This window comes from Bidens hawaiensis, unplaced genomic scaffold, assembly GCF_021521415.1.
Source record: "Bidens hawaiensis isolate Kalapana, Puna unplaced genomic scaffold, B.hawaiensis_p1.1 tig00032083_1, whole genome shotgun sequence".
In the NCBI taxonomy this organism is placed as follows: Eukaryota; Viridiplantae; Streptophyta; class Magnoliopsida; order Asterales; family Asteraceae; genus Bidens; species Bidens hawaiensis.
Window position 1 is genome coordinate 42,386 of NW_027505237.1, and position 12,018 is coordinate 54,403.

The window sequence follows — 12,018 nt, forward strand, 5'->3', positions numbered from 1 at the left end:
CGTGAGTGGCTGTGGTTTCCGGAAATTCACATTTTCTGTGGTTAGAATTTCTGCAGGAGTCTTTGAAAGAGGAGTCCATCTGTTGGGGCCTCGATTGTTCTTGTTACCGATGAGGGATCTCGCATCAAATGGCTTTGATGCTTCCGCGTTTGGCTGAAGTCTTGACTAGATTGGTACCTTTGCCTGTTTATTGGGTCTCGGAGTTTGAAACTCGACTTTGAAGTATTTTTTTGAATTTTTATTCCCCAATATTTTTTCGGTGTTGGCAAACAACTTTTCTGCGGTCATAATGTCGTCCCATTCTTTTCGCAATCCATCCCTACCAGTAAGTGTGCGAATCAACTCGTCACATTTGACATTCTTGTGGAAGGCACCGTGAAGCATTTCCTTACTGATCCCACCGATGTTCAGACTTTCATCATTGAATCTGGTGATAAAATCTTCTATGGATTCGTTATCACGGCGCATAACGCCCAAAATTTCTGACTGGTCACGTGTATGCTTCTTCGCTGGCTGAATTGTTGAGAAAATTTTTTCACCAGGTCATCCCAACTAGAAATTTGGCCATCAGGTAACTTCTCAAACCATTCCCTTGCTGCCCCTGTAAGTGTTAATGCAAACATGTGACACCAATAAGGGAGCGTCCATCCGCTCACACCACCTACCGCCACGAAGTTTTGGAGGTGATCACTCGGATCAGTCATGCCGTTGTATTTACCCACCGACGTAGGTATCTTAGCATTGACAGGAAAAGGTGCTATCGCAATGCTTGCTATAAGTTTTGACTTCTCGGCAAAGGCTACCGGGCAGTAAGGCTTAGTGAAATCTTTCTCTGCATTGCTATGATACTCAGTGTGGCAGACTTCGTCCCGCGGACGACTTCTTCTTGCCCTTGAACTCATTCCACTATCTCCGGTGTAACGACTGTAGTCTTCCGGGATATAAATTGAGTCATAACTATCATACTCATCCAAGTAAGATGGCATCTGCATGTCTATGCGAGGACGAGGGCGCAGCCTTGGTAGTTCACCAAATTCTGGTTCCGTATGTTGACTGTAACGGATCTGACTTCCCCTCACTGTTGGTGGAGGAGAAGGAGATCTCGGGGAAGATTCTTCATACGTCAGGGTGCGGGCATGATAACGTTCATTACGCACTCTACGTTCATACTCGGCTGCCAAACTTTGTTGTTCCGCGCGGAGCCACTTCTCTGGGGACAGTGTTCCTCTAAACCTGGGGTTACGTCTGTGAGACCCTGCCATGTCGGAGTCACCTGAATCGTCTTCCAGATCCAGTACTGACCGAGTTCGGTGGGTCTCCCCCATAATTCGCCCAAATGGGAACCTCTAGGGGCCGTAACAAGTCCAGTATTTGCGGGAGTAGGACCAGTTGGTGCTGTAACGTTTTCTAGGGTAACACCTCCCGGTGTTACATCAGCATTTCGTGACCCCGGAACTGTGACACGTTCAAGAGTACGGCCACTTGGAGTCGTGACACATGCAAAAACATTGGAAGCAAAACCCTGAGGTGCTTCTGTGTTAGTTACACGTGACATAGGTGTAGGGGTTCCCATCGGCCCTTCAGGAAGTTTACTCATATTGAGCGAACCAAAAAACCAACGAAAACTTGTGTTGTTCTAACACCAATACGGATGGCGCCAATGAAGAAACACGGATCCGATCCCCGTATATGGGTCCTGGATCCAATGATTCCACATTGTACAATACGATAACTACTAACACAATATGAGTACAACCTCCCAAAGTCCAATGACCGGAACCTGCAAAACAGACACCGTGAGTCTCGTTACAGGAAGAACAAGATGGGGGAGCTTCCTGTAACCACCCTCCGGTGTGAGAATCAGTATCGTTCGTCGTAGATAAAATACTAAGTACGATCAGAGTATAAGTGAGTCAGAGTGAGAGTGAATGAATACCTCATGCCTTTTGACAAGGTATTTATAGCCGAATGATGTAGGAAGATAATTGGGCCAGCTGTCCTCTTCTAGAAGATCTCCCTAACTGCCTGGACACGTGTCTCTTTATAATAGGTTGAGTTATACGTCCCATGTGCATGGGTATAACAACCTGGACACATGTCGCCTTATGATAGGACGTACCACACCCTAGTCATGTGCACGGTTATAACAACCTGGCCAGGTGTCCTTCGCTTATTAGCTGGCGATTCACGTATTCTTCAAGTAATGATCGTGGATATTCTTCTAGAGGATAATTAGTTGATGACAGCTGTCCAGTTGGCAATGCCTTCCGGCCATTTTGGCGGATAGATGTCCTATCTCGCGGATGACTATTGAGGGTGCATGGATGCTTCCGCGTGTGGTGCGAGGACGTTCTTCCTCTACCGTGTTAAGCGGGTAATCTATGTGTTCCACGGGTGATAGATGAGAGGTTCCCTTATGACCCGCGAGTGATACTTAAGGGTATTTGGGTCTTTTTGATACCCTACCTCTATACTATATCTATGTAGCTCACTACTATAGTTAATCAAGTTGAATTATACATTGTGTTATCAAACCCGAATTTGGAATGTAATTGTTTGTTTCATGTAATTTTGTACTTTTTGTGTGCTTTCTATACCATGTTTTTTAGTTAACTTAATTGCAATTAAGGTTGAAATTAGTTGCTTCTTAATCGATCAAATCTTTGTGTGTTATTTTTTTTATAATCAAACAAAACGTGTATACTAACAACATACGCCTACTTCACTTAACCTAGTTATCTAAGTTAATTAAGTTATTTTGAATAAACTAACAACGGTCATCGCCCCTGAAGTCCCTTTAATACATAAATCATTATCAAAATAAAACTGTTTTTTTTAGAGTATACATTTTAATAGTACTATTGACAAATTAACCAAGTACAAAAAGACTTAAAAGCTATGAATAAAAGTTATTTTGGATTAACCTCACCGTACTCGCTTATTTTTGCGTTTTTAAGTATAATCCGAAAGCTATGCAAGATTAGTGATTGACGTTTGCTTGAGTTTAGGTAATCCCAAATATATAAATGATTATAAAAGCTTATTTCGTGCTCAAACTAAAACGTGTCATGTATCTATAAGGTATTACCCATTTTGTATAAGACATACTCACGGTATATTATATACCGTATATAACAAAAATAAATCAAGCATATTATATACAGTGTATATATAAAATAATAGGTTGGCAGGAACTAAAAATATAATCATATATTATATGTTGTATATACATTAAATAATTAAAAAATATATATTGATTTTAAATAATTTCAACTATCACTATTTAGTGACTACCGGTTCCAACAAGCGAAATGGTTGGTGACAATCCAACCTTTAACATGTTTGCTTCCAATGATCAATGACTAACGAAATCGTAACTCCGCTAGTCTCAGTCGCCGGACAAGCGTTTTTGGCTGGAAAACGTATTTTTCGTCAGAAAACTCAACATTTTCGTCCCAAACTCTTTGAAGCCTTTAGGAACCTTTTTTTAGTAAAAACTTCAATTATTAAGGTCGCCAGAAATACATTAGCAACATGAAAAACTCTTTTTTCAGGTGGAAGCCATCGGTGATGGTGTTTAGAAAATGATGGTTAGCGATGGTGTTCGGGTAGTGGTGGTCAACAGTGGTGTTCAAGTGACAATGATGACATTCATGTGCCGGTTGTCGGTTGGCGGCGCCGGTGGTGTTCAGGTGGTGGTGGTGGTCGGTTGAATTTTCTGGTGAAAATGAGTTTTCAGACAAAAACATTTTTCCGGCAGCTGGAGAGTAATCGAGTTACGCTAGTCGTGGATCGTTGAAAGCAAGCATGTTAAAAAATGAGATTGTTACAAGCCATTTCTTTAGCTAAGACCGTTAGTCACTAAAAAATGATAGTTATATATACTAATAAAAATGAACTAAGATAATTGAGATAAGGATGCTTTAAGAACTATAATATATAAAAAAGGTGGAGGGTAATAAGATGGTAGATATACGGATACTCACATTAGTGAGGTTCTGCCGTACTGATGTTGATAAGATGAAATATAATAGGTCATTTCAAAGAAATGAAAAAAAGTTTGTTTGGTTACTAGACATGAATAAAATGAATCATTTCACAAAGAATTAAACTTCTTCTATTTTTAGGATTTTCATTCTTTTAAATATCAGTATATTTTTTCATTCTTTAAGAAATAAAAAAGTTAAAAGAAACAACAATCATTATTGTTACTATTATATAATTATAATGATATTATAATTATAATTATTTCTCAATTATAGTTATTATATAATTATTTATTATTGTTTTGTATATTATAATATAACTATTATTATATTTGAACTCTTACTACATTATCAATATTATTTTTTTACGAGCATACGTGATTTAACATTTTTACGATTATTCTTTATTCGGTTTAACGATCTCGTTGCAGCACGAGAGTCCTAAAAATGAGTTATTATGAATATTGTAATTGCTCCATAGATCCTATATCTATCTATATGAAAAAGAAATCATGTAACGAAGTGGATTCTTATTTGTACAATTGGTACTTCGAACTTGGAACGAGCATGAAGAAATTAAAGATACTTCTTTATCTTTTGAGTTGTTCTGCCGGATCGGTCACTCAAGATCTTTGGTCTCTACCCGGACCCGATGAAAAAAATGGGATCACTCCTTATGGACTCGTTGAGAATGATTCTGGTCTAGTTCGTGGCCTATTAGGTATACTAAGCCTATTTTACGTTGTTGACAATGTTTACAATGAAACTTAGCATTAGCAAAGATATTAGTTTTTTCAAACTTGATCTTGTGCACAAAATTGGGGTTGGGTTAGGTTGGAGTTTTTAACCAGACTCGTGTTATGATACAAAATTCACTAGAATTGGATATACCAAAGAAGGGTAGTATAATTAATTCGTTGATTTCGGACAGGAAAAGAGGAAAATTCCATATGAATTTTCCTACGAAGAGTAATGAGGAAAAGTTGGTTTGTTTATCCACAACTAGAAAAAGATCAATTGGTACCCTCCTACCTGAATAGACTAATAACTCGTAAAGCCTATTATTCCTCATCAGTGGTTTAAACGTGTAGTCATGATGACATACAAGGTGATTCAGTATTAGAACACCATCAAATCCGGAGAAGTTATGAAAATAGATAGTATTTGCTTTTCTATCTTTCTTCACTAGAGCTATGATCTTGTTGACCAAGTCAAAGAGGACCTTTTTACTCCTTTCTTCAAATGATTCTATGTATCCAAGATTCTCCGCTCTGCTCCTACTCCTTCTTCTCTTTTAGGATAGGGTCGTCGTTGGTCCTTTTTTGCACTAAAAACTAGTCAGAGCAACTAACTGTCTACGTACGAAATTTACGGAACAGTGATAAGAAAGCAGGCGGGATAAAAGAAGAGCGAGGTATAGTGAGAAAGCTCACCCCTGCCTTTAGACGATAAAGCCTTCTTTTACATCCCATCCTCTAGACAAATCAATAGGAAATGCTACAAGCCATTGTTGTTCTTTTGACGATGAACCACTCCGGTACAACAAGCTAAAGTGACCTCTACGCTTCGCCCCCGGTGCGTAGGGCCGCTCCCCTTGTGCTAGAGGGAGGACCAGAAAGTTTGTGTTAAGCATATAGTTGGTTCTTGTCTTGTTTAGGCATTTGGTGCCCTCTCTGCCGGCCTGCTTAGTGGCAGAGCCACCTTCTTTGGGGTCAGTGAGGAGGACAGGACAATCCCCCACTCCGGCGGTTTCTTTCTTTCTTTCCAGCCGGATTCTACAAAGGCCAATGGACCTCAGTTGGAGACGGGGCGGCTTTCTCTATTTCACGAAGATGTCATTTTCAAGATAGGATTTTTGGTTGTAAATCAATGTGAGTAGCCCTACTTTCCCCACTTTCAGCTATCCTTTTTTTTTATTTTCTGCCTTCCACTTTCGAGAGCTAGACAAGACTTCCTTATCTGGCTTCCAGTCTACTAAGGACAGCTGGCTTAGACACTGGCTTTGAGTTCGGACTTCCTTCTTTCTATGACCAGATCAGGAGCTGCATGATCCGATGAGCTAAATGACATGCAAAAGTAACTAAACCCTTTTGATAAAGATAAGATGAGATGTAGAAAGATTACTTAACCTCAGGTTCAAATATGAAAATACATATAAAAGAGGAAGTGCTTAGCCTATAGGTATGTATTGTTATCCGGTATGTATTGTTATCCTATTTCAGTGACAAAGAGTCTTTCTATTTTTATGAAAAAGAGTTTTCATACTTACTTAAAAAATCAAATTTTAAATATTTAACAATTCTATTTATTTTCATTGTTCGATCTTTCATATTATTTACTTTTATTTTAATAATAATAATAATAATAATAATAATAATAAAGTGATTGATCATTCCATTCTTACATAGTAACTAAACATGAAAATGGAATGGCAATGATCTATTTAATTACTTTTTTCATCTCATTACCATGTTCATTTCATTCTCTTATCTATTCCATTACTCCATAACAAACATACCCGTAGTGTGAACAAATTCCATGTAGTTGGAATGGCTTACAAGTAAGAAGTCGTCAATATATTAATTTGTAGGCTCCGAAGCTACGCAAGCTCAAGGAGATGAAAATTTTGGCTCGAATCGCCTAACAACTACGAAACCGTATCCATTAGGACATATAAAACAAGGCAATTACATATCTTAGTGCTGCCATGACAAAAACGTAAAAGGAATTAAATAAATTAATCATAGGGGACGCCCGAACTTGACAACTTTTTGCTAGGGACATAGTGAGAGCAGAAACAAGGCGTGCCACAAACAGAAATGATGAAATGATAACATGAAAATTTTTATAATAATATTATTATCAATCATTTTTAAAGATAATATCAACATATATAGTTGTAGAAGTACTCTAAACGACTTTTATTTATAGTTGTCTTACTAGTATAAGAAATGATACTATATCCATACAAGTTTACGCCTTTACGGGTATGTTATATATGTGAGCTAAACCAACATGCTTATGAGTTATAAAGTGCATCCATAGAACATTAAAACAATATCTAGCAAGGCAGAAACACGTTATTATTAAAGATAAGGTGCTCCCCAAAAGCGTTCCAAATCGAGTGCATCAACAGCTTTGAGGTTTCTCATTGGCCAAGTCAAAAATGCAGCAACATCCAGACAATATTATGCCATTCCTAATAATAATGAATTGTCTGGCAAAGTAGAAATATTCAAAGTTTTGGTCCTTAAAGAAAGTCATTCATCATTTGGATCATATGATGTTTACACAAAGGCATGCTTCACCAATTGTTCAAGTGCTAGTGTGCTACATTCTACCCCAATACAAGAACAGACAATCTCAACTTGTTTTTTCATGTGTTCGTGCAAATGCTAACATTTATCATGAGTTCGCTGTCTTGATAATTGCATAGCCGTATATATATATGGATCTCAAAACCAATTCATTAAACACTCTTCGGCTTCTATTGCCTAGTTCCATTAGCAAAGAATTCATCCAACAATATATAATAAGAAGAATTGCAGGCCATGACGAAACAGTTAGGCCACATGATCAGTTTAATAACTCTTACTTTCTGCTGTTTTGCTTTTGAATCTGAATCCAAACCCCTTCAAGATTTCTGCGTAGCCGATCCGAATAGCTCAGGTGCATAATTAAGATATTAAATGTTTCACAAAGGTTTTGTTGCTATATCCAATCTAACAAATGTAACTTGCAGTTTTTGTAAATGGAATGGCCTGCAAGAATCCTATACAAGCTCAAGCCAATGACTTCTACTTTAGTGGTCTCCACCTTAGGGGCAACACATCAAACCCTCTAGGATTAATGGTTCAACCGGTGTCCGTGACTCAATTACCTGGGCTCAACACTTTAGGCATCTCACTGGTCCGGATTGATTTTGGACCATGGGGAATTAACCCACCACACACTCATCCACGAGCCACCGAAATCATTACTGTTTTAGAAGGCACACTTCAGGTTGGATTCGTTACATCATATCCGGAATACCGTCTTATCAGCAAGGTACTAAATAAGGGTGATGTGTTTGTGTTCCCAGTAGGACTTGTTCACTTCCAACAGAATGTAGGAAACAAAAGTGCTGTTGTTATTGGTGCATTAAGTTGTCAAAACCCTGGTGCTATATTTGTTGGAAATGCTGTTTTTGGGTCAAACCCAACAATTTCTAGTGACATTCTAGCTAAGGCTTTCCAAGTGGATAAGAAAGTGGTGGATCTGATCAAGGCAAAGTTCTAGAGCTTATTTGCATTTTTTTTTCTTTTTTTCCTTCTTCTTTTGCATTTCATTTTTGTGTGAGGATGTTGATAGTGATAGATATTGGAATTGAAAGCACATTTGGACCAACTTACATGATTTTAAGATTCATTACATATAATATGCTGAAAATCTTCAAAATGGGTTGTGCTAAACATAAACATACACAGTTTATTCTGTCGAAGCATGAAATGAATCTGACCTGATCCATGACGATGTTTCCACGGATTTCGAGATGAACGAACCACGACTTGATCTTCTTCTTCGATTGCTTGAGACCTGCAATGACTTTTCGGGGGTGTGGAGGTGACTGCTAAGAAATCCTGAGGATCTCTTGTTTACAGACACAAAAATAGGGTGGTGGCTCTTATTGAGCATGACCCTCTAACAAGGAGGTGGAGACCTCCTTATATAGAGAGCCTCATGGCCACCATCATGGTACCCTAATGGGCCTAGCCCAGTTAGGGTTACCTCCACAAAACCCCCTCAGCCCAATAACATTGTATTAGTCCATATAATAAAATAAGCCAAACATAATAAATTTAGGGTCGTAAAACCGGGTTTAGTACCATACCCCTACATTATGGATTATAATAATGCTTTGTTTATTGTATATCGCTACATAGCTCAACCATAACTAACAACTAATAACTATTAAAAGAAAGGAACCAATAATGTCCTATTCAAAACCAAAGGGGCTAAATATGCACACATATTAAAGAGCACAATGGACCATCTAAAACTATAGAGACTCAATATTCAAAGCCTAAACTTTTATAGTAGCTAATAGTTTCCTATTATTCCTATTATATACTGTATACTGTTGGAAAAATGTTAGCAAAAAAAAAGATCGCTAATTTTTGGATAATAATAATTATATTTATATTTGTGTATTATAAATAATTATTTACGGTTTGTTATCCAAAGAAAAAGATTGCTAATTTTTGGATATTAATAATTATATTTATATTTGTGTATTATAAATAATTATTTACGGTTTGTTATCCTTTATGTTAGAGCATCACAACGAGTCAAACCATGTTCAAAACCGAGCTAACATGAATGAGATATTGAAGCTCACAGATGAGTGGTTGGAAAATCAAAATAAGAATAAAAAGCATTAAAGACATTTAATGCAATTTATTTTCAACGGGAGTTACGGATCGAATTCAAAATCAAAATAAAAAGCACTAAAGACGTTTAATGCAATTTAATTTTAGTTTTGAGTCTTTGATCCTAGCTCTACTATAAATACCAAGGCAAGGCTTGGGTTTGAGACACCATTTTGCAACTTGAACAGCTTGCAAATTCTCCAACATTTCTTCATCTTCTCCAACACAACCAAGAAGGTACGAACCGATCCAATTCGGGTGCCTAGTCAACTCCGGCAGTACATACTGCTCCGGCCGTTGTACCCTGGGAAACAAAACGAGAAGAGACTCGGAATTTGTTTAAAGGCCCCGTGTTCAACACGATCCTCGGTCACCAACTTCTACTTCTACCCGATTCTTTGTACTTTGATTTATTTCAGCTGTAATTGTACTGTAATTTAATGCTTCTTAGATAGGGGTTTTTTGTTTATTCTTTGTATTGTAATCGTATTAAAAGTGTTTTATTTATTTGTATACCGAACGGTTCCTACAATCTTAAAACAAATTTTTTAAAACACCGTTCGGTTTAAAAAAAAACATTTTTTTTCCGGTTTTATTCAAAGGACTACTTTGGTAAACCCGAAATCCGGTTACAATTAACTTTATTCTTTTCAAGGAAAACTCATCGTTGGTCCCTTCAAAGTTGGACTTAGAATACCTTCGTTTGAGTAATTCAAGAATTGTAATAAAAGTATTGAGTAACTTTTAATTAAAGTGGGAGCGTCCACTATATATTTCTGAATTATTAACGGCGCGAAGTTTATTTTTCTCAGGAAAAATGGCAACAACGTCAAGCGAAACCGTTACCGGTACCCCTTTGAACACCGTGGTGAGAGCGTCCACCATGGCTAATCACGCTGAAAACCCCGAGAAGTTCTTGGGTCGGCACTTTAAACGGTGGCAACAAAATATGTTTTTTTATTTGACCACATTGAACCTAGCACGGTTCTTGAAGGAATCCGCTCCCCCGGCTACGAACGCCGAAGGGGAGACCGACGTTCAGCATTAAGCGCGGTAGATGCGTGGAAGCATTCGGAATTCTTATGTCGTAACTACGTGTTAAACGGCCTTGTGGATTCGTTGTATAACGTGTACGCTTCAATAAAGACTGCCAAAGAATTATGGAAGTCTTTAGAGAAAAAGTACAAAACGGAGGATGCGGGAACAAAGAAATTTGTTGTCGCTAGTTTCTTGGATTACAAAATGGTTGACTCCAAGACTGTGATAAACCAAGTCCAAGAGTTGCAAGTTATACTTCACGATATCCATGTCGAGGGAATGACACTTAGTGAGGCATTTCAAGTGGCAGCGGTGATTGAGAAATTACCCCCAAGTTGGATTGAGTTTAAGAATTATCTTAAACACAAACGAAAGGAGATGTCCATGGAGGATCTTATTGTTCGTCTTCGTATTGAGGAGGACAATAAGGTGGCTCAAAAAGATGAAGAAATGTTGGAGAATTTGCAAGTTCTTCAAGTTGCAAAATGGTGTGTCTCAAACCCAAGCCTTGCCTTGGTATTTATAGTAGTGCTATGATCAAATACTCAAAACTAAAATTAAATTGCATTAAACGTCTTTAATGCTTTTTATTTTGATTTTGAATTCAATCCGTAACTCCCGTTGAAAATAAATTGCATTAAACGTCTTTGATGATTTTTATTCTTATTTTGATTTTCCAACCACTCATCTTTGAGTTTCGATATCTCATTCATCTTAGCTCAGTTTTGGACATGGTTTGACTCGTTGTGATGCTTTCACATAAAGGATAACAAACCCGTAAATAGTTATTTATAACACGCAAATATATATATAATTATTAATGTCCAAAAATTAGCAACCTCATTTTTTGCTATCATTTTTTCAACATATATAATATAATAGCTAGACAAATATTTTATTGAAAAAGCTTCCTAGCTAGACTTCACAAGTTGATCGAATCTTTCGTTAAACGTTGAATCTAAAGTTCTAAACACGTTTGGATTTGATTGTTTATCATTGACCATTTGCTTTGATTTGAAGTTAATAATGTTTCGAATGAGTTAAGAAAAGAACTAGGCATTATATTAGTTGCATATTCATTATGTTTTATAACAATTTAACATTCAATATTTCTTACGTATTAATGGTTTTGTTGGAACAAGTTCATTGATGACTTTTTATATTGTTTTCGTAGGCGCGGAGACTGTGAGTAACTTAATTGAAACAAAGTCTACTGAGAATTGTTTTGTAGGCGTGGAACGGTTGTGAAGAACGAAAACGTGCTTTTGAACGAGTTGGAAGGATTCCAGAAGACAAGATGACCTTTTTAGGATGGACAAAATTCTTAATAAGAGAACCAAAATAGGCACCCTTTAAGCATGCAATGAGAGGCTACGCGTCAAGCAAGACAGATGATGAAACTACATATCAAATGTCTACTTCTAATTTAACAACAATTTTTTCTATAATTTTGGAACCTGTTATTAGGGTTTCATCCTTTTTCTTTTAAATGTCAAACTAAAATATTCTAAACTACTCGTATAAATCCCTTAAAACATGCATCGAAGGATTTGAATCATCCACCTCTAACAAAATGTAACATGAAA

General features: G+C 37.1%; 1 protein-coding gene across 1 annotated transcript; it reads left to right on the top strand.

Moving 5' to 3' along the window:
- Positions 1–7,339: 7,339 nt before the first annotated feature.
- Positions 7,340–8,322, top strand: LOC143611731 (putative germin-like protein 2-1). Its single transcript, XM_077085889.1, has 2 exons — positions 7,340–7,655; positions 7,729–8,322. Exons 1-2 carry the CDS (start codon positions 7,538–7,540, stop codon positions 8,262–8,264), a joined length of 654 nt encoding a protein of 217 aa, XP_076942004.1. The 5' UTR covers positions 7,340–7,537; the 3' UTR covers positions 8,265–8,322.
- Positions 8,323–12,018: the final 3,696 nt, after the last annotated feature.

What these genes read in the sequence shown, in the direction of transcription:
- LOC143611731 (XM_077085889.1), top strand. Translation starts at nt 7,538, where the DNA reads ATGACGAAACAGTTAGGCCACATGATCAGTTTAATAACTCTTACTTTC. An exon ending in AGCCGATCCGAATAGCTCAG is followed by an intron (nt 7,656 to 7,728) that starts GTGCATAATTAA and finishes TGTAACTTGCAG; the next exon opens with TTTTTGTAAATGGAATGGCC.